At 44.4% G+C, this 23,712-nt stretch overlaps 1 protein-coding gene across 2 annotated transcripts in view; it reads left to right on the top strand.

Annotated features, from left to right (window-relative positions):
• Positions 1 to 21,928, top strand: part of ZDHHC24 (zinc finger DHHC-type containing 24) — a 38,149-nt gene extending 16,221 nt beyond the window's left edge. Inside the window, exons 1-5 of one of the 2 annotated variants that reach the window (XM_056527331.1) lie at positions 2,325 to 2,464; positions 3,885 to 4,142; positions 7,094 to 7,371; positions 9,132 to 9,478; positions 21,636 to 21,928. In XM_056527331.1, the coding sequence (XP_056383306.1) occupies positions 3,895 to 4,142; positions 7,094 to 7,371; positions 9,132 to 9,445 (840 nt within the window). In that variant the 5' untranslated portion in view covers positions 2,325 to 2,464; positions 3,885 to 3,894 and the 3' untranslated portion in view covers positions 9,446 to 9,478; positions 21,636 to 21,928. Of the gene's footprint in view, positions 1 to 2,324; positions 2,465 to 3,884; positions 4,143 to 7,093; positions 7,372 to 9,131; positions 9,479 to 21,635 lie in introns of those variants that run through there. The other variant, XM_056527330.1, reaches the window with a different exon arrangement.
• The last annotated feature ends 1,784 nt before the right edge of the window (positions 21,929 to 23,712 follow it).

Here is a 23,712-nt window from a genome sequence, read left to right as displayed (position 1 = left end):
AATCCTTTGAAAAATCTCCCCCATTGTGTCCACGTTCACAAAAAGAGATTAGAGAACCTAGAACTGAAAAATCTACATCACTTATCTGCTGTAGCCCAAATCCACAACATTAAAAAAGTCAAAAATTTAATTAAATCCAGACTATCAGGAAAGAATGAGAAAAAAAAACCTGGATTTTTCAGACTCAAAAATCCCAATGAATCTTTCTCCCCAGTTAAATCATTCTCCTGTTTACATTATGAAAGGGATCTGACCTTGTTACAGATAAAGGAATTTACAGCTCAAGGAATAGAGGAAAAAAAAAATGTTTTTATAAGCCTGCAAACTTATGGCAAAGAAAAATCCCAACCTGCTTTGCCTTCTAAGCCTATTTAAAGCGGCAGTCAATCATAAGCGACTAAAAACTAGAGAACACCACAGCGGGAACATCTCTGTCGCTAAGAGTTAAATCCAGAGGGTCGACCTGGGCCGTCCAGACTCCCCGAACTACCAAAAAAAACCACAAGCAAGGCTACAGATTCATAAAATCAGCAGACTTACCGTGTTCTCTCCCCTTGTTTGGGTAATAATGGGTTGCCTCGGGCGTCTCAAAGTGTCGCTCCACTGGATTCGTATCTTCCCTCGAGCATGGTTCCGCCATCCCGCGCTGCCACCAACTGTCAAGGATGGTTCGTGTGGGGGCTTTTCAAATGTGATTGACCAGGTTGCTATACACTTTGCCAAGTGTCGACACAAAAAGATATACACCACACAGGATATGTTGGTATACACTCTTTCTTGGCTGGAAGCTCCGTTGCTCCCAAAAGAGTACTGCTTTATTCAGGAAGAAACAGTTGGTTTTAACATTGTAGAAAGTAGGCAGGTAAAATATGACATCACAATTAGCATATTACATTCTGATTGGTTGTTCAACTATTGCGTCGGTAAAATTCTTGCATATCTAGTGTCCATTCATTTCTTAGAAAAAGTTATCTGCTCATCCGATGTTGTCTTTCCTAATCCAGAATGGTGCCATCTCAGGGCCTCTGTTCAGAGTCACGAGCAGATAATAGTCTGAGTATAGGGTTGAAGGGTAAACTATGCGTCATTCTATATGCTGATTAGTCATTTGCGGCATAACATAAGTCTTGAAATTTCTTCATCTTTCCACGAAGTCCAATGTTTAGATGTTCTGTATTCAGTGTCTCCATCCCAAGGTTCTAGTCTTAGTGAAGAGGGCAAAGCGATAAGATGAAATGTTTTGTATTTAGCATTTTGGGCTGTCTGGCGTTGATCCAAGGTTTATGAAATGTTTTGTATTAAGGAAAACAAAAATTCTTCTACAATATTGCATTAGCATACAGCATTTAGCAAAGGCATATGAGTATAGATATAGCGATCAATATATCAGAATATTATAGACCCAACAGTATGATGATGATAATATGCAGTCGGGTGAGAAGCAATTTAAAATGGTTATAGTTTATTAGTAATAGATAGATAGATAGATAGATAGATATATTAGGGCTGGGTGGTATACCGGTTCATACCGAATACCGACATTTTTGGGCTGCAAGATATACATTTTTCCCATACCGCAATACCGGTTGGGCCCCTCCCCCTTGGGAATGAATTATCAGCTCAGCGCTGCGCTGTCCCCACATCGGGGAACTAATCATATGTGACCCGCCAGCGCTATTTTGCTCCCCCCAATTATCAGCCCAGCGGGGTACTACTCACATATGTCACCCGCAAGCACTGCCCTCCTCCTCTTTGTTGCGGGCCGCTGGCGATGGAACTATACTGTACGCCAGTGGTCTCCAACCTGCGGACCTCCAGATGTTGCAAAACTACAACTTCCCGGGCAGCCATGCTGGGAGTTGTAGTTTTGCAACAGCTGGAGGTCCGCAGGTTTGAGACCACTGCTGTACGCTGTATCCCTATGCCCGGGCTGCAAAAGATAAAGAAAATAAACTTTAACTTACCTACGTCGGCCTTACGCTGGGGACTGGAACGTCGGACAGCAGTCAGCCTATCACCGGCTGCAGCGATGTCCCGCCCCGGCCAGTGATCATGTAAGGAGCTCTGGCCGGCTTCTTACATGACAGTGCATTTAACCTATCACTGGCCAGGGCGGGACATCGCTCCGACTGGTGATAGGCTGACTGCTGTCCGACGTTCCCGTCCTCAGCGTAAGGCCGCCGTAGGTAAGTTAAAGTTTATTTTCTTTATCTTTTGCTCCGGACCGTCCTCTTCGGGATCCCCTGCATCGCCGTCACTCTCCTGCATAGTCATCACGTCACCGCGCACACCGTCCCGTCATCCAATAGGAGTGGCATGCTCAGCGGCGTGATGTAGGCGATGAAGATCGACGATCCCGGCCAGCAGAGATGGTCCGGAGTGGCAGGGACACCCAGGGGACGCGGCGACAGCGATGGAGGGCAACATCCAGGGCAGCGGTGATGAACCAGAGCGGCGGGGACAGGTGATTATAACTTCCTATTCTTTTCATTGCACGGATCTCTCAACATACGTATGTTGAGGGACCACTGTGTGTGTGTGTGTGTGTGTGTGTGTGTATATATATAATATATTATTTATATATATATATATATATATATATATATATATATATATATATATATATAAAATATATTATATAATCGGATATACTAATGTTTTGTTTTATTTTTTCTAAAATTTCAAATCAGCTGGTGCCAGAAAGTTAAACAGATTTGTAAGTTACTTCTATTTAAAAGTCTTAAATGGGCACTCTCATTAAAGGGGTACTCCGCCCCTAGACATCTTATCCCCTAGGTGAGGGCCATCATGTCACAGCCACGCCCCTCTTGATGTCACACCACGCCCCCTCAATGCAAGTCTATAGCAGGGGGCGTGACTTCACAACCCCCACCACCCGCTCCAAGCGTTCGGAACACTGAGACAGCGGAGTACCCCTTTTAAAATAAATGTTTCATATGTTATTCCTTATTACAAAATAAAAATCTTTCTAATATTTGTTTTTAAAAATATGTAGTTTTATTAGTGGTTTTTAACTTTGAAATGCTGGTCACTAGGGGTCTCCCTACTGGTCAAGCATGCATTTCCCCCCCCTTCGCACGCACTGAGTTTGAACTGCTGCTGAGTCCAAACTCAGGAAGTGACGTCAGGCCATAGCTCGCTCTCTGCCTGTATATGAAACAGGAAGCAAGAGGGCATAGGCAGAAGAGAAGAAACCCAGCCTTGTTGTGTGCTAACTCTTCTATGGAGCGCAGCATAGAGGATCAAGGGCAGAAGTAAGCCCAGGCAGGCTTCAGATGGTGTTGCGCCTGCCGTGCCCCATTCATCTCTCACACAAGCACCGAGCACTGAGCGGCCATACAGGGCTGTAAAAAGGGTGTTTTTTGAAAAAACAAACAAAAACGCTGCATTAGTGTCAGGATGAGTCAGGGACAGATGTTGGGGGATTTAGGGACAGATTAGTTTATGATAGGTACTCTCTAAACCTTCCAGTACTTATCAGCTGCTGTATGCTTCAGATGAAGTTGTGTAGATCTTCTCATGCTCTGTGCAATACCTGACGGGGGCAGAGGTGGCAGCAGAGAGCAATGTGGTCAGACTGGAATGAACAACACAACTTCCTTTGGAGCATACATAAGCTGATAAGAACTTGAAGGATTTAGGGCTTGTTCAATCGAGTGTATTGCCTTTTAAAACTTGGAGCGTGTTTCTTGCTTCCTGCCTCCCCCATAAAAAAACAGCACCCCACATGCAGCTTGGCTCTTTTCACTTTTATGGAAATGTACTGCAGTACCGTACACAACCTAGTGTTTTTTTTTGTTTTTTGCATGAATAAGTTTATAGCATTCTAAACTGACATGTCTATCACTGTTTCTGCTTTGCAGGTGTTGAACCATGGAGAGCCGACGCTGGGACCCCGCAATTGTGTTACCTGTGTGCATCACATGCGTTCTTGTATGCTCTGTGACCCTGGAAATGTTTTACCTAATCCTTACCACGACAGGGAGTGCGCAGTTACCGCTTCTAGGGGTTACATTGTACCTCTTGGTTAATGTAGTGGGGAATATGATGAAGTTTGTCCAGAGTAATTCTACTATTAAAGGTGTCTTCTTGCAGCATGGGAGCCTAGGCCAAGGCTGGGTGTAAGTATATAATGTATATTGTATTATAGAAGATGGTTCTATAGATCATAAATACTTCTTGTTCCCAGTGAACTGAAATATATTCTGGTAAATTAGTCATCTGATCCTAGATGTAATGTACAGCAATATGGATATTAATTTACCGCTATAATCTGTTAGTCCCCACTGCCTTAAACATAGAATAGTGACCTCTAATGGATATATCCAAAGTTGAGTCTGTAGAGCTGCGTTTTTTTTCAACCGGTGTGCTTTAACACATCCATAGGTTTGTCGCCGAACCGACGGCACCATGGGCCTGTGACCACACCAGCTCCATTGCCTGCCTGCACTCTCAAGGTTTGGGAACACTGCTGGAGAGCTTGGATACAACACCCCTTATGGTGCATTCACACAACGTTTTCTTCATACGGTCACCGGACCTGGCCCCCATTTTAATAATTTGAATGAGCCCCATATCTGGTTTTGTGGCCGAACTGAAAATTGTGGTATGCTACGGTCTTTAGTCCGGCCACAAAACCTGATACGGGGCAAAAACGAGCCGATCAGAGTCACTATCAGACTCCAGTCAGCTCATTGAAATAAATGAGAAGGGGGGCCAGTGCCGGCTGGGATACGAGAGCGCACGGTTTTGACATCACCCAGCTGGATCCGGTGACCATATGAAGAAAACGTGGTGTGAATGCACCCTTAGACATTCATGTCATGCTCCACTGAATTCCATATAGGGGCCAATTTTCCACTTAAAAGGGCTATTCCGGACAATGCTGCCCGCAACACAGCGTTCGTCCCAGCAGGAGAACTTTTTCCACACAAAAAATTGCACATGGTGGGGAGAATATAGAACATACATTTGATGCCATATTGGGGACAATATAGGGGACAGTTCACGCCCATCTGACTTATTCACTGAATTCTCAGGAACTCTCGGGAACGGAAGGGTGCATCAAAAAACTGTAAAAATTTATTTGTTCGGGGCACCCTAAGCTATTTAACAACAGTAAAGGCCCGAAGCTATTTAAGAACAGTAATTTTTGGGGGGTTGGTTACTGATCCTCTTTAAAGGACAGTAGATCTCAAAAGTAATATATTACCTATAGTCTTCTAATAAGTTTATATTTTCTAATTGTAATTTTATTTCAAATTTTTAGTACATTATTATGAAGGCTTTTAAAAGCATTTAGAGAGATGCTTTACAACAAGCAAATGTATGCTTAAAATTGCCCATTTCTGACCCCTATAACGTGATTTGTGGTGTTGGGCTTTTTGATCACTTTTTGGTGGTTCAGCAATTCAGTTGGCATCCGTTATTCATTAGGTATGCCTGCATTTTCCAGCACATTTTGGGACCAGCTACGCCTAGGGTCCTCAAACTTTTTAAACGGGGGGCCAGTTCACGGTCCCTCAGACCGTTGGAGGGCCGGACTATAGATAACAAAACATGAATAAATTCCTATGAACACTTATATATCTTATTAGTGGACTACCACTTTAAGTACACAGCACAGTTCCCCCCACATTAGGTTGGCAGTACAGTTCCCCCACATTAGGTGCAGTACAATTCCCCCACATTAGGTGCAGTACAATTCCCCCACATTAGGTTGGCAGTATAGTTCCCCCACATTAGGTAGTAGTTCCCCTACATTAGGTTGTAGTTCCCCCCCACATTACGTGCAGCATAGTTCACCCACATTAGGTTGTAGTTCCCCCACATTAGGTGCAGTATAGTTCCCCCACATTAGGTGCAATATAGTCCCCCACATTAGGTACAATATAGTCCCCCACATTAGGCTTGCAGTATGTTCCCCCACATTAGGTGCAATATAGTCCCCCACATTACGTTGGCAGTATGTTCCCCCACATTAGGTGCAATATAGTCCCCCATATTAGGCTGGCAGTATAGTTCCCCCACATTAGGTGCAATATAGTCCCCCACATTAGGCTTGCAGTATGTTCCCCCACATTAGGTGCAATATAGTCCCCCACATTACGTTGGCAGTATAGTTCCCCCACATTAGGTGCAATATAGTTCCCCCACATTAGGCTGGCAGTATAGTTCCCCCACATTAGGTGCAATATAGTCCCCCCACATTAGGCTGGCAGTTTGTTCCCCCACATTAGGTGCAGTATGTTCCCCCACATTAGGCTGGCAGTTTAGTCCCCCAAATTACGTTGGCAGTATGTTCCCCCACAGGCATACAGCCTCCAGCCATAATGTATGGCTGGAGGCTGTATGCCTGTGTACTGCCCCATTTCAGTGTTCCGACCACCGCTCCGGCCATAGCAGGACCGGAGGATGGTGGTCAGAACACTGAAGGGACGCGCCGCTGGTAAACACTTACCTACTACCAACGCGCGCGTCCATGCTTCTTCTCTTCTGCTCCGCGCTCGGTTGCCATGGGCGCATGCATGGGACGTCAGTGACGTCGCTGCGTGCGCCTGCTCCCGGCGGTCCCCGCGTTTTTAAAGTAAACGCGGGCCACAGGGACTTCAGAGGCATCCTTGTGTTCCGAAAGCATCTTTCGGAACACAGGGATGTCCTAAGGCAAAAACACCCGGCGGGCCGGGTAAATGCGCTCCGCAGGCCGCATGTGGCCCGCGGGCCGTAGTTTGAGGACCCCTGAGCTACGCTGTTGGTGAATGACATCTCTCACAGTCTGCGTAACATGGAGTTTCTCTGAGTGTTCTTTAAACTTTTTGGTTAATACCTGAGGCCAAACTCCTACATGCCTCTGGGAAGAACTCCTACCTACCTTATCTGAAAATGTGGATCCATAAAGGAAGATGTTATCTGAGTACAATACATTAGAATAGTAATTTAAGTGGCCTGTCATACTGATAATGGAAAGTCATGTTAAACCTCTATAGAAGTAATGCATTTATGGTTTTATGTACATGTTTATATTTAAGTGATTTCCCATTCAGTAATTCCCCATCTCTCCTGTATTTTATAGGTATTGCTATGGCTGCCAATCCCACGTTCCCCCCAGATGCCTTCATTGCTATAACTGTAATGTGTGTGTACTTCGGCGTGACCACCATTGCACCTTACTCGGAAAGTGTGTCGGCTACTCAAACTATCGCTACTTTTTTTGTGCATTACTTCATGGGTTACTTGCACTGCTTCTTGCCACCATTCTCAATGCAGAAATTTTCATGGATTTGCTTCATCAAGGCTTCAGCTTCCACAGTTTCTTTCTGCTTATTATGCCTTGGATGATGTTTATTACAGGTACATGAGTTTGTTTCAATTCAAGTTTTTTTAACACTCGTAGAGCACCGCTCAATGCACGACCATTGCGTGTGGGGGAAAGTGGTCTGAACAATCAATTGCTCATCAACCTCGTGCCCACTATTACATGGGGAGATGAAAACGACTCAGCTGTAAAACAATAGTTTGGCTTGTTCATTAGCTGATCGCTGGCCCTGTTATCGGCCTGTTTAGTCAATAATTGCTCCTTGTAATAGGGCCCATTTGTACTGCCTATTTTATTTTATTTTTTTAATCAACTTGTGCCACAAAATTAAACAGATTTGTAAATTACTTCTATTTAAAAAAATCTTAATCCTTCCAGTACTTATCAGATGCTGTATGCTCCACAGGAAGTTGTATTTCTTTCTGGAGCTCTTTTCAGTCTGACCACAGTGCTCTCTGCTGACGCCTCTGTCCATTTCAGGAACTGTCCAGAGTACAAGAAAATCCCCATAGCAAGCCTATCCTGCCCTGGATAGTTCTCAAAATGGACATAGGTGTCAGCAGAGAGCACTGTGGTCAGACAAAAAAGAACTCCATAAAGAAATACAACTTCCTGTGGAGCATAAAGCAGCTGATAAGTACTGGAAGGATTAAGATTTTTAAATAGAATATACAAATCTGTTTAACTTTCTGGCACCAGTTGATTTCAATTTGTTTGCCTCCGGAGTACCCCTTTTAAGTTTAGATTGGTTGGATTTTAGGCCAAAGCAGTAAGCCTACAAAATGCTGTATATGTGAGGCGCAGCTTGGCCACTTTACTTTACTGTCTGTATTTGGGTGAGGCGCAGTCTCTGTCCTTTTTGGTGCACTTTGCATAGTAAATGTAAAGGCTGCACACGCTACTCAAAACTGAGGCTTCTTAATGTTGACCTGAGGTTTAACTTGCTCCTGGGCCCCAATGCAAAATTGAACACTGACTTCCCTCTATAAGGGCCCTCTATGTGGTAGTAGGGACTTTGGGCCGCCCTAGGGTGAATCTTCCATGTGTGCACACCATATAGCCCTTCTCCTGGAGAAGACTACATTGTACCTTTTGTAGAAAGGAATTTTAATGTTCACATGTTGATCCTTAGGTGCAGAACAGAATCAATTACCTGATAGGTCCATAGCTGTAAAAAGAATTGTCCAGAAAAAAAAACAGAGCACCACACCTGTCCTCAACTTCCATTAAAGTCATGTTGTAATACCACATACACAACCTATGGACAGGTGTGATGCTGTTTTGGGAAAATAGATAAGCTCTGTTTTTCTAATCTTGAATAACCCATTGTTACATATTGTTAATATGGCTGCTTTCTTGTAGAAAGAGTGGGAACCCTGTCAATATGTTTGAACAGTAGCAGTTCATCTCCACCATAGTAAACAGGGCATAGCTACAATAGCGCACACAACCTATGGACTGAGGGGGCGCTGTATTTAAATGAAAAGTAATAATATTTTTTGGGTGGGCAGTTTGCTAAGTAGTAGCCTAACTATATTTTGGCTGCTGATTAGCTACAGAGGGTGCAGTGTACATGCAGGATTCCGCACAAACCTTCTGCCGTGTGAACATGGCCTTGGTGAAATTTATGCGCTAATCTCACTGACTGATCAAAATGGTATGTAATTCTAAGATCTCCTAGCCTATTGGGGCTCCGTGAGTGTGAAATCCCACCAGTATCCAAACTGGATTGGCTATAGTGTTATACAGTACACAGCATATGTCAATTCTTGTCTAAACTTTATCTGTTCCTTAGGACAAGTCTCTGGCTCAGCCTTCATGTTTGCCTTTGCTGCAGATACCTGTGTAGTAGGCTTCCTATTTTGCCTCGCTTTCCTCATTCTGCATTGTTTCATTCTTTACCGTGGATCGACAACCAAGGAGTGGTTTAGTGGGCATAAAAGAGATTATGACCATGGATGGAAGAAAAACGCCAGAAACTTTCTTGGAGAAAGATGGTACCTTGTTTGGCTGTCACCATGGATTCAGTCAAGATTGACTGGAGATGGAATTAACTTTGAGCCTAGAGATCTATCTTCAGCTGTGTCGTCCAAAAATGTGACACAATAGCCAGCCGGAACTCTCATTCACCTCCACTGTGATGTAAGTGGTTACCTCCCACCTTTCTAAGAATAGTATTTGCATATGACTTGTCATGGAAATGTAAATTAAAAAAAAAAGAGCTTTCATGTACATATTAGGGATCGACAGAGTATAGGTTTGGCCGATATTCACGATTTTGGACGTCATCGGTATCGGCAATAACCTTGCCGATAATCTGATAATCGGCTATCGGCCAGATTATCGGTATCGGCCCCAAAAATCGATATCGGTCGATCCCTAGTACATATATGCAATTACAGTTGCCTAATATTTTGTAATTTGAATATCATGTACCTAAACCACAAGTCATTGAGGTGGACCCTAGTGGCTTCTGCCTGCCCTGCCCACATCCATAGATGTTTCCCTGTAAACCAAACAGGAATCACTCAATTAAGGCTGGTGGGGCGGGGAGAAGCTGCCTGCGACTACCCTGATGCCTTTTGGTCCAGGCAGCATAAAAGAGATAACAGGTTTTTGTCATGCTTGGTTTTTATATGGCCGGATCATTACTTACCCTGTTGAAGACGAAGGGTGTATAGGTACACCCTTGCATCCTGGTACTTAAGGACCAAGGGCATACCTGTACGCCCTGAATCCTCAAGCGGCTTTGAAGCGAGTACAGGAGCTGTGCTCTCTTCAGAGCGGATCCTGCCGCTGCCTGGTATTTAACCCTTTAGATGCCGTGATCAATGCCATGACGTGATCGTGAGGGTCCCCTCCTGCCGCCCAATCTCCGATTCCATAATGTAGCCTGGCTTAGCCACGCTATATCAGTGGATCGCCTATCACACTGTATAGTGCTATGTCTTAGGTATAGCATTATACAGTAAAAGCAATCTAATGATTGCATATAAAAGTGTAAAATAAAAATAAAAAAAAGTTTCTAAAATTATATAAAACTCCCTCCCCTAAGAAAAAAAATCAAATCCACCCTATTTTCCCATTTTACAAAAAAAAAGGAGCTTCCGTGTTCGTGACATCACGCCACGCCACCTCCATTCATGTCTATGGGAGGGGGCGTGACAGCTAGTACATAGCCGTCATGCCTCCTCCTATAGACATGAATGGAGGGGGCATGGCGGCTGTAGTTGCCTAATATCCCACACGGAGTTTTCTCTATGCACGGATGACTGGGGTGCCGCCGGAGATCGCAAGGGGCCACAGCAGCGGGACCCCCGCGATCAGACATCTTATCCCCTATCCTTTTGGATAGGGAATAAGATGTTTTTCGGCTGAGTACCCCTTTAAGGCAAAAATGGGCTTGGTCCTTAAGGGGTTAATGAGGTTATAAAATAAATACTTTCTCCTCGCTCCTGGTGCTGCATGCAGTGACCATAGGCTGCAGCATGTTGACACAATATCAACATGCATGTCATGGGGGAGAGCTGGAAGTAGAGATCGACCGATATTGATTTTTTTAGGGCTGATATCGATAATCTGTGAACTTTTAATTTATACCGATATTGCGGTATAAGTTATCGGCTATTAAACCCCCACCCCTTACTGCCCCGCAGAAGCCGCTGCAGATCAATGATTTAAAGCAGGCGCTTTAAATCGATGCACTGCTGCGGCTTTTGCGGGGCCGGAGACCGCCTCCGCTTCTCTCCCCCTGCCTGTCCTGGGGTCCTCCTGAGTCCAACCACCGCTGCCGCCCCCCCTTCTTATCCTCTGGCCAGAGACCGCCGCCTCCCGCTTCTCTCCCCCTGCCGGTCCTGAGTCCAGCCAACGCCGCTGCCCCATTGCCTCCCCCATCCACGGTTTTATAATTACCTGTTCTCTGGGTCCACGCTACTTCTGGCTCCGGCGGCGTCCTGAGCTTTCACTGTGCGCACTGACGGTGACGTCGCGTTGAGGACGCCACTCGTCATTGCGCAGCGCACAGCAACAGCGCAGGACGCCGCAGGAGCCAGAAGTAGCGCGGACCCCGGGAACAGGTAATTATAAAACCGGGGATGGGGGTGGCAATGGGGCTGCAATGGCGGCGGTCGTCTCTGGTCAGGGGGCGGGGCATTATCTGCATATCGGCAAGGTAATTGCCCATAATGTCCAAAATCGTGAATCTCGGCAGATAATATCGGCCAAACCAATAATCGGTCAATCCCTAGCTGGAAGCTCCAAGCTGTGGGAACAGCAAAGTCAGAACGCACTGTGAACACGTGAGTACCTCTTTATCATTTTGTCCCCCTAACCCTGGGCACTTTGATATAGCAAAATGGTTACTTAGACAACCCCTTAAAAATTATAAAAATATTGTTTGAAGGAGAATGAGAAGTGTTTTTCCCATAGAAGTCTTTCTACATGGCAACAACAGACACAGCATTTCTTATATCTAAGAGCCTAAGATATGAACTTGCTTTTAACTTTTTATGCTGCATCACTTTTATTACGCTTTATTAATATTACCTTTATTAATATGCAAGTTGAAGAAGAATTGAAGACTGCACTCACCAGAAACGTAACTTCATATTTCCTTTATTGAGCAGACATAGGTGCGGTGTCAAGCAGGTAGACAGGCAGGGACGCCGAGGATCTCAGTGTGATGGTAAATGCTGTGTCGTACTTCTGTACTTCTTCAGATCATACACTCCCCTGGTGTAGCCACCGATAAAATACCTGTGTGACATCACTAAGGGATGGAGACTTACAAAAGGTGTGTTAACAAAACTGTGCACTATTAAAAACAATTAAATACACAATAACATGCTGATGGTATAACACTAGCAGTGTATAATAATCATATGAAGATACTTAAATCAAGTTTTCCATTTAAGAAGCATCGGGCCGATGGATCCCCATTGTGTACATCCCACATATGTTCAATAACTCTCTGTGAGCCCTTTTTAGTTCGTAGCGAATAGATGTGCTCACAGAATCTAATGTGCATCGGACGTATAGTGCTTCCGATATAAAATCATCCACACGAACATAGTAGACCATAAACGACATAGTTTGTTTTGCAACAAAAAAAAAATCTTTACAGTGAATATCAAAACCACCCATACTAATGACTTTGCTACAAATCAGATGGGGGCACCACTTACAGGCTCCACATTTGTGGTTCCCTTTTAGACTTTTTCTCTTCAGAGGGAGAAAACTTACTGCAGGTAAGTATATCACCTAGATTATTAGCTCGTCTAAATGCTATTGTTTTTTTTATGGGCTAGGTCAGCTAGGATAGGGTCATTCTGGATTAAAAACTATTGTTTATGAACAGCAAATGTAATTACATCGGTCATCGGACTGTACTTAAAGGAGAAAGTAAATCTGTCGGATTGCTTCTCTCTCCTTTTACGACTGCTCGTTTGTAGGCCTTATCCAGGACATTATGCGGATAACCACTATACAAATGAATTTGTAGCCGTTCTTTCAGAGTTCTACTGGCAAGATGGGAGCTTACTTGCTGCTTTTGATATAGAATCACTGTATATGAATATTCCCCAATATTTGGGAGTCTCTTGTATTCGTGGGTTACTGGAAAAGTGTGATAGAAGCGAAATGTGTGAATTTTGACTGCGAGGCCTTGTCTCTGATTCCTACCGATAATACCTTTTTATTTAATAGTGTATGGTATAGGCAGACCTCCGGAGTGGCCATGGGCACTCTGGTGGCCTGCTCTTTTGCCAACTTATTCGTGGCTGATTCGAAAGAGATTATATCTTCTCAACCACGAATCCCTTTTTGAAGGTTGTTAATGGTTATGCCCGCTTTATAGACGATATTTTTATCGTCTGGGGAGGCAAACTTTGTTCACCACCTTGGCAATATTAGTATGAACTTAAGTTTTACCTACAATACTAGTACTACACAACTCGAATTTTTGGATGTTTTAGTAACTGTAGGCGATGAAGGTCTGATAACTACTGGATGCAGAAAACCTACAGCAGGGAATTCCCTGCTGTATTTCAGTAGTTATCACCCGAAGCATGTAAAATTAGCCATACCCTATGGACAAATGTTAAGGCTAAAAAGGATAAATAGCTCCGATTCAGGATTTAAGACAAGCCCTGGAACTCTCTACAAGATTAAAAGATAGGGGTTATCCGCATTGTGTCCTGGATAAGGCCTAATAATCTAGGTGATATACGTATCCGCAGTAAGTTTTCTCTCTCTGACGAGAAAAAGAACTGGTTGAGTCTAAAAGGGAACCACAAATGTGGAGCCTGTAAGTGATGCCCCCATCTGATTTGTAGCAAAGTCATTATTATGGGTGGTTTTGATATTCACTGTAAAGATATTTTTTTTTTTTGTTGCAAAACAAACTGTCGTTTATGGTCTACTATGTTCGTTTGGATGGTTTTATATCGGAAGCACTATACGTCCGATGCACATTAGATTCCGCGAGCACATCTATTCGCTATGAAGTAAAAGTCAGAATTATGACTTACCGATAATTCGGCTTCTTTGAGTCCACCATGACAGCCACTAGAGAGAGATGGTCCCCTTGGACCTAATAGGAAAAGGAACAGAGAGTTTAAAAGCCCCTCTCCTCCCACCATTCCTCAGTGTTTTACAAATTACCCTTTAGGGACAGGATAAGATGATAGGTAATTCAAATATAATGAAATAATCTAACAAGGGGGGGGGGGGGTATGAAGGGGCTGTCATGGTGGACTCAAAGAAACCAAATTATCGGCAAGTCATAATTCTGACTTTTATTCCTCGTCCACCATGACAGCCACCAGAGAAATACCAAATAAATAATTTAGGGTGGGACAGTAGCATGTAGAACTTTCCTACCAAAGGAAAGAGCTTGACTATCTGAAAGATCAAGCCTATAATGCTTAAAGAAAGTATGGGAACTAGACCAGGTGGCAGCTTTGCAGATTTGATCTATAGAAGCAGCAGATTTTTCAGCCCATGAGGTAGACATGGCCCTAGTAGAGTGAGCTTTAAGTCCTTTCGGGACTGGTTCCCCTTTAGATATATAAACTTCAGAGATGACCGTTTTTAGCCACCTCGCAATAGAGCCCTTTGAGGCTTTTTTTTGCCTTTGTTAGGCCCCTGAAATTGTAAAAGTAAGTTGTCGTCTTTTCTCCAAGGATTAGTTACTTCTAGATAGGAAGAGATCACTTGAAAAAATCCATAGTGGAAAAACTCCAGCACTTCCAGAGTGGATAAAAAGTATAGAATTTATTCAATCTCCGTGGAGGTAAAAAACATGCATGAAAATGGTAAAGAAAATATGATAAAAACCAATGCGTTTCGTTAGCCTTTGTCAAGGTATGAACTCTTTAGCCTTAAGACACGAATAAATAGTAAATCTTACAAAGATCTGCCCCCTTCATTAGGTAGACACCTGTGGAGCTACAAGTGAAACAATTTAACCCCAAAGTTTCCAGTAAGAAAAAAACATAGTAATTATATCCAGCTTGTTATATAGTATACATTTCTTAAAATCGACACATGACATTGTATGTAAAATCAATTTGTGCCGCAAATGTATAACATGTATCCAACACCAAAAAATATATATATATGTGAATATACACTTATTTTTACTAGATAGTATTCATGTAATTTGTAAGGGGAAAATCACGTACAATCCACTTCTTATGAATAAAAGCATAGTGAGAAGCAATGAAAGATCGTATTATGCTTGTATAAAAAAATAAAAAAATTCCTCTGGGTCTAAAGTCTTCTTTAATCCGCCACTAGATTGCAGGAACCCTTTAAATGCTCTGCCGTGATGGAGGCTATATTTGTTTCTGACCAAACAAAAATTCTTGCAGATATCGCTTGTAGCGCTCTGTGTTTTGTGCCACCTTGGTGTTTGAACGCTACTGCTGTAGAGTTGTCTGAATACACCTTTAAGTTCTGATTTACTACCAGATGCTTGGCTGCTTGTAGAGATTCCCATATCGCTCTCAACTCCTTGTAGTTTGATGAGAACTTTTTCAGATGAGGAGGCCACTGACCCTGGAAGTATTGTTGGTTTATGTGGGCTCCCCAGCCCCAAGCGCTCGCATCTGTAGTTATAATTGTTTGGTCTTGGAACCAACAACCCCCCTCTGAAGGTTAGCTTTTTTCAGCCACCAATTCAGAGACCTCGATACCCTGGGGGATAGATGAAATTTCTTTTCTAGGGAAAGTTGGGTTTTGTCCCATACTGACAGTCAGGGTTTGCAGCATACGTGAGTGGAACTGAGCCCACTGGATGGCCAGGATAGTAGAAGTCATGGAGCCCAGTATGGACATGGCTTCTGTCACTGACACCAACTTTTTCCTCTGAAAATTTGAGATTTTCTCTTGAAGAGAGGTAGGGATCGACCGATATCGTTTTTTTAGGGCCGATAATCGGTGCAGGTTAGGGCCGATAGCCGATAACTTATACCGATATTCTGGTATAAGTTATCGGCTATTTAACCCCCTGCGACACCGCTGCAGATCATAGATTTAAAGCGGGCGCCGCCGCCGCAGCCACCACCTGCTTCTCTCCCCTACCTGCCAGGGTGCTCCGAGGCATCCATCCATCGTTCATGTAGTGTCCGGGGGCGTTCCGGATGGAGGGTGGTCCGGTCCTGGCTGTCCTTCTTCTCCGGCGGTCATCTTCTCCACTCCGGGCAGGCTCCGGCCTAGTACGCTGCATAGACGCCGCTGCGCAGTGACGCCCATGCGCAGCGACGCACCTGACGTCACGGCGTAGCGGCGTCTATGCAGCGTACTAGGCCGGAGCCTGCCCGGAGTGGAGAAGAAGACCGTGGGAGAAGGAGGACAGCCCGGACCGGACCACCCTCCACCCGGAACGCCCCCGGACACTACATGAATGAAGGATGGCCTGGACCACCCCCATTACGGGTAAGTTTAATTTTTTTATTGACTCGGAGGGTGGGGGAGGGGCCCGACCGGTATAGCGGTATGGGCAAAAATCCATACCGGTATACCGCCTAGCATCACAGTGGGGGGTGCGACGCGGTGCGGTGGGTCGGGGGTGCGGCGGGTCGAGGGGGTGGCGGTCGCGGTGCGGGGGGGGCGGGGCATTATCGGCAAGATGATTGCCGATACCAATAATGCCCAAAATCGTGATTATCGGCCATACCGATAATCGGTCGATCCCTAAAGAGAGGTAATTTTTTCCCTTGGAAGGAGCGTGGTTCTCAATACAGAGTCCAGAGTCATTCCCAGAAATAATTTTGTGTGGTTCGGAACTAGATCCGATTTTTCCAGGTTTAAAATCCAACCGAATTCCTGTAGACAACAGATTACTTGGTGTTGATTGATTTGTAGAAGCTCTGGAGAACCTGCTGATATAAGTAGATCGTCCAGATATGGGATGATGACAATATTTTTTAGTCTTAAAGAGGCAATTACCTCCACCATTAACTTTGTGAAACGTCTGTGGACTGATGCAATCCCGAACGAGGGCTACAAACTGGAAATGAAGAATCTCCCCGTTGAGACACACTGCAAATCTGAGATATTTCTGAAAATCTGCATGAATCGGTACATGATAATATGCATCTTTTAGATCCATAGTTATCATTAAAGCCCCTGGGGCAATCATTGGGATTGCTGTTTTCAAAGATTCCATTTTGAATTTTTTGTACACAATGAACCTGTTGAGGAACTTCAAGTTTATGATTGTACGATATGAGCCATTTGGTTTCTGTACTAGAAACAGGGAAGAATAGTGACCCTTGCCCTGTTCTGAGACAGGAACGCGGGAAAAGGCACCCAGATGAAGGAGATTTTGGACGCCCTCTAACATCCTAGACTGAAGAGTAGGAGAAGATTGGTTTGAGGCTAAAAATCTGGGAGGAGGGAGAGACGAGAATTCTATCCTGTATCCTGATTTTATCAGATTCAGTATCCAGGAGTTTGAGGTTATTGTTGACCTCTGGTGAAGAAAAAACCTCAGTCTCCCTTCTACAGGTATAATGTCATTGTTTTATGGGAGGTAGGGAGGGGTTAAGGATAAAGTATTTTCCTTTACCCCCCCTTTTGGTAGCTCCACCTCCCCGACTTCCCCTTACCTCTAAAGTTTGAGAACTTGTTTCTTGTTTGGGGACGAAAAGTTTTCTGCGGTTGGCTAGATTTCTCTTCAGGAAATTTCTTTTTCCTCTCTGCCGCCTTCTCAAGGATGTCGTCCAATGGTTGGCCAAACATTACTTTACCTAGACAGGGAACACCACATAATCTAGATTTAGAAGTGTTATCACCCGTCCAGTTTGTAAGCCATAAAGCCCGCCTTGCAGAATTTGAGAGAGCGGACGATCTAGCGGCCATTCTGACTGTCTCCACTGAGGCGTCTGCAAGAAATCCTGTTGCTAACTTCAACATGGGAATAGATGATAAAAGATCCTCTCTAGGTGTTTTATTTTCAGTATGATCTTCTAATTGAGAAAGCCACACATACAGTGCTCTAGCCACACTAGTGGCGGCAATGTTTAGATTTAACATTGCTGAAGTAGAATCCCACGTTTTACATAAGAGCCCCTCCATTTTCCTATCCAATGGGTCTCTCGGCTGAGAGGCATCTTCAAAGGGCAAAGACATCTTCTTTACAACTTTAGTAATCTGAACGTCTATTTTAGGTACCGTATATACTCGAGTATAAGCCGACCCGAGTATAAGCCGAGACCCCTAATTTCAACCCAAAATCCCAGGAAAAGTTATTGACTCGAGTATAAGCCTAGGGTGGGAAATACCTAATTCCCCCCCTGTCATCATCCAGACCCGTCATTAACATCCTCATCATCATCCCCTTGTCATCATCCCACACATCCCCCCTTCATCATCCCCTTATCATCCCACACATCCCCCCCTTCATCATCCCCTTATCATCCCACACATCCCCCCTTCATCATCCCCTTATCATCCCACACATCCCCCCTTCATCATCCCCTTGTCATCATCCCACACATCCCCCCCTTCATCATCCCCTTATCATCCCACACACCCCCCTTCATCATCCCCTTGTCATCATCCCCACCCCCTTCATCATCCCCACACCCCCCCTTCATCATCCTCTTCTCATCATTCGCCCTCAGTGGTCTTCAACCTGCGGGCCTCCAGAGGTTTCAAAACTACAACTCCCAGCAAGCCCGGGCAGCCATCGGCTGTCCGGGCTTGCTGGGAGTTGTAGTTTTGAAACCTCCGGAGGTCCGCAGGTTGAAGACCACTGCGGCCTTCAACATCATCCAGCCCCCTCTCACCCCCTTTAGTTCTGAGTACTCACCTCCGCTCGGCGCTGGTCCGGTCCTGCAGGGCTGTCCGGTGAGGAGGTGGTCCGTTGGGATAGTGGTTCCGGGCTGCTATCTTCACCGGGGGCGCCTCTTCTCCGCGCTTCCGGCCCGGAATAGAGGCGTTGCCTTGACAATGACGCAGAAGTACGTTGGCAATGAACGCACCTCTGCGTCGTTGTCAAGGCAACGTGACTATTCTGAGGCCGGGCCCGAAGCGCTTAGAAGAGGCCTCCCCGGTAAAGATAGCAGCCCGGAACCACTATCCCACCGGACCACCTCCTCACCGGACAGCCCTGCAGGACCGGACCAGCGCCGAGCGGAGGTGAGTACTCAGAACTAAAGGGGGTGAGAGGGGGCTGGATGATGTTGAAGGCCGCAGTGGTCTTCAACCTGCGGACCTCCGGAGGTTTCAAAACTTCAACTCCCAGCAAGCCCGGACAGCCGATGGCTGCCCGGGCTTGCTGGGAGTTGTAGTTTTGAAACCTCTGGAAGTCCGCAGGTTGAAGACCACTGCGGGTGGGGGAGTTCACTCGAGTATAAGCCGAGGGGGGTGTTTTCAGCACGAAAAATTGTGCTGAAAAATTCGGCTTATACTCGAGTATATACGGTATATCAGACCATAGGTCCACCTCTTTATCATCAAAAGGAAACCGAGATTTGAACTCTTTGGGTAGTACAAGTCTCTTCTCCGGCTCCTTCCATTCATCAACAATAATACTTTTAATATTCTCATGAATGGGAAAGACCATTCTTTTCCTGGGCCTCAACCCACCAAACATTTCATCCTGAATAGTCATAGGATGTTCTTCATCCTGAATACCCATGACGTCCCTAACCGCTTTAAGGAGAGTCTCAGCATCTTCAGATGTGAAAAAATATTTAGTATTTACTGGCTTAGAGGGTCCTGGAGAAATTTCTCCTTCTTCCATACCCTCTATGTCGGATCTAGATACAAGATCCTCCTCCCCAAAATCAGAATCCGGAACCACTTTGGGTCTTTTAGCTGGAGGCTGAATATCTCCGACTTTGACCAGACTCCTACTGCCACAAGGAATACCAGGTTGTAAATTAGGTATATAACCAGATGAATACTGAAGAGTTACTAGGTAGGTAACCAGTAGCAACAGAAGAAACATTAGCTGGCTCAGCATTGGTGAAAGTCGGATATACATTTACAGCAGACTGAACATTCATGGACGACTGAATTAAATTAAGTCCGGCTAGAGATGACTATTTCTTGGCGAATAAGTGATCGCATATCTTCAGAAATACACGGTTTCTCTTCTTGAACCACAATTTTTGCATAATTGTTTTTTATATGTCTCTGGAAGTTTAGCATAACACAAAACGCATTTGCGAATTTTCGCTTTAGGTTTTTGTGAAGCTTTAGGGCTTATCTCCCTAAGAAAGAAGGAACCACAAATCAGAAGCTAAACAGAGAAGTATTTGCAGCAGAAAATATGCAGAAAAATACTCACAACTGGAGAAACAAGCTGCTCCATAGCATCAGCCTTGGAGGAAGCCTGTGAGTCCATGGTAGCCACAGGACAATCATAGACAAAGATAACACTCTTTTCCTACCTTTATCAAACAGGAAATTCAAATTTTGGCGCCTTGTGACGTCACATCCGCCCCACTGGCACTTCCGTACAGCCCGGAACTTCCTATCCACGCTCAAAGCGCCCGGCTTCCCCCGGACAGAATTAAGCACTGCACACTCACGCAGTGTCCCACGGGGAAGCCAAGAAGCTGGGCAGCAGCAGTCCATACACCGCCGCAGACCCCAGGAGACCGCCGACGGCTCACAGAGCCCCCGCTGACAGTCCCCTGGAGCGCTGCCGAACCCAAGGAGCCGGCACATGGGCAGAGGATACCGCAGTATCCTTAGCTTGGGGACATATAGCTCCACTGGAGCGCAGTCTCCCACACGCCCAGAGGCCGGGACAAGTCCCAGCGACTAAGGGGAAAAAATGGGTTAGGGGCTCCAGAGGAGACCGCAACCCTCCCCAAGGAAAATTATAAAAATAAAAGTAAAAATAAGAAATAAAAAATCCGAAGTCCACAACAGACCCGGAGCTCTGTCCTGGACCTAATAGGAACAGAAAACACTGAGGAATGGTGGGAGGGGAGGGGATTTTAAACTCTCTATTCCTATTCCTATTAGGTCCAAGGGGACCATCTCTCTCTGGTGGCTGTCATATTGGACGAGGAATAAAAAGGGCTAACAGATAGTTATTGAACGTATGTGGGATGTACACAATGGGGATCCATCGGCCCGATGCTTCTTCAGTATTGAGAGAGTGTTCTGCTGAGATGGAATTGATAGACGAAAAGCCCTTCTACAAACAGGCTTGCTGGATCATGCGCATCGGCGCACAAGGAAAGCTGAAATTAAAAACTTGATTTAGTATCTTCATATGATTATTATACACTGCCAGTGTTACACATTCAGCATGTTTTTTTTATTGTTTTTAATAGTGCACAGTTTTGTTAACACACCTTTTATAAGTCTCCACCCCTTAGTGATGTCACGCAGGTATTTTATCGGTGGCTACACCAGGGGCGTGTATGGTCTGAAGAAGTACAGAAGTACGACACAGCATTTACCACCACACTGAGATCCTCGGCGTCCCTGCCTGTATACCTGCTTGACACTGCACCTATGTCTGCTCCATAAAGGAAATATGAAGTTACATTTCTGGTGAGTGTCATCTTAAATTTTTCTTCAACTTTCATATTTGAAGTTCTCCTACTATCAGTAAGACTGAGTACCTATGAATTGTTGAACTTTCCTTTATTCTCACCTGTATGCGCCAAGTGTTCTGTGCTCTATATCCAGCAGTGCTGGACTCTGTTTTGTGATACGTTACATTTATTAATCAAAGCAATTTTATATGATAAAAGGTACCTTAAAATCATTAGTAAAATTTGCATTTATAACATTTAGGTGAGTAATATATTTTCCTCTGCTTTAGGTACAATCCTAGAAGAACATGGACTAGAAGACATGGAATAGAATAAATCTGGTTGGCAGATTGCCTTGAAATCTACATAGTTCTAAATTAGGGATGTAAACTAGAAGTTGCCTAGTGAATTTTAACCATTTAAGGTAAAATACAAAAAAAAAAAAAAAAAAAAAAGAAAAAGTATCGCTCACCTCTTCTGTGCTTGTGGGAAAAACAATCCTCTTCAACCGTGGATAGCAAAGTCCAAATGCAAGGTCCACAGCACCAGTCAGTTAAGTTTCCTTTATTCATTTCCATTAAAATCAGCACACAAAAGATAAAGTGAAATATGCAGCAGATATGACCATGGTGAGCCTGTCTCCTTGTGTTCTAAAGCGTTTCTGCCCTACCGGGCCTGAGTCGTAGATACCAGGGGTATCAAAGTTAGGGAATTCATAGACTGAATGATGAATGCACCTGATTCCAATGCATTAATTCATTTATGAGACAAAAGAAATAAATAGCCCCGTAGATTGTATCAGCTATATAATTGTTTATAAACTAATACTACTTGGGTTATCTGTAGTGAAGTGAAGAAAATCCCAGCTCTCTTCCCACAATGTCTAATGCGCCCGGACTGGCTTGGGCTAAGCCAGGAATGGAAAACTGAAGAAAGTGGATTGTCCAGCGCAAATGGAGATCACAAAGCAGTTTATTAAGATAAAACCTCAGTACATGGACAGCACCGAAAGGGTGACGTGTTTCGGCCCACCTAATGGGCCTTAGTCATACCAAGTATGACTAAGGCCCATTAGGTGGGCCGAAACACATCACCCTTTCTGTGCTGTCCATGTATTGAGGTTTTATCTTAATAAACTGCTTTGTGATCTCCATTTGCGCTGGACAATCCACTTTCTTCTACTTGGGTTATCCATTATGTTTTCTGTAAGGAGTGTGAATTAGGTTATGTTGGATGCACATTGAGACGTCTTAAAGATAGAATGAGAGAACATCTCTATGGTGCATCCAACTCTGATGCCAAAAATCCATCCAATGTATCTAAACAATTTTCTCTGATCCATGTTGGAGATACATATCTTGTAGTTACTGGCATGGAAAGAGTCCTTAACCCTATCAGAGGAGGGGACATATGAGCAAAGTTACTAAACAGAGAATCCTTTTGGATTCTGATGTTAAATACCCCCTATCCCAAAGGATTGAACCGTAGACTGGACATAGTCATGTCCTACTAGTGTACTATTATTTTACATACAAGCTTGATTTCTCACTTTTTAGTCATGTGATACATATTTCTACATGGGAATCAGGTGCATTCATCATTCAGTCTTCCCTAACTGGGATACCCCTGGAATCTACGACTAAGGCCCAGTAGGGCAGAAACACGTCAGAACACAGGGAGACAGGCTCACCATGGTCATGTCTGCTGCACATTTCACTTTACCTTTTTGTATGCTGATTTTAATGGAAATGAATAAAGAAAACGTTTAACTGACTTGTGCTGTGGACCTGGCATTTGAATTTTAACTCTTTGACCTCTAAGTACTGTCCAACTCAGCCACCGGACATTTTTTTAAATGTTTTGCTATGCATTAGTTCAGGGATCATTTATGCAAATGGCATGCTGAAATGGTAAGGGCAGAATTGAAGCAGTAATAAGGCACTGTTTAAAGGGGTTATCCACCATAAGGTGAATTAAGTACTTTACTGCCAGACAGTAATGGACATCCTTATGAAGGATCCTGCTTGACTTAGGGCTAAATGGCTATGTTCTGGGTCAACCATAACACTGTGGCTATCTTTGTGTGAACTGGCTATTTCCTGTTGGAGTTCCCTTGCTCGAACTACATGTCCCATAATTCCTTGTTTGTAGTGTCAGTGTGAGGTCATTTTTCTTCCTCTTACACATCAGCCACCCTACCCATTGAAGGACACCTGTTCTCCCTTCAATGCAATAGAGCAGTGTTTTCTAACCAGGTTGCCTCCAGCTGTTGCAAACTTACAATTCACTGCAGAATGATCTCCCCCCCGCCCAGTTGGAAATCCGCTGCAGATCTCTCGCAGCGGGAAATATTCTACAAATTCTGCT

This window comes from Hyla sarda, chromosome 6 (assembly GCF_029499605.1).
Source record: "Hyla sarda isolate aHylSar1 chromosome 6, aHylSar1.hap1, whole genome shotgun sequence".
NCBI classification, from domain to species: domain Eukaryota; kingdom Metazoa; phylum Chordata; class Amphibia; order Anura; family Hylidae; genus Hyla; species Hyla sarda.
Note: the sequence above shows the minus strand (reverse complement) of the source record. Positions and strands in the feature narration are given on the sequence as shown.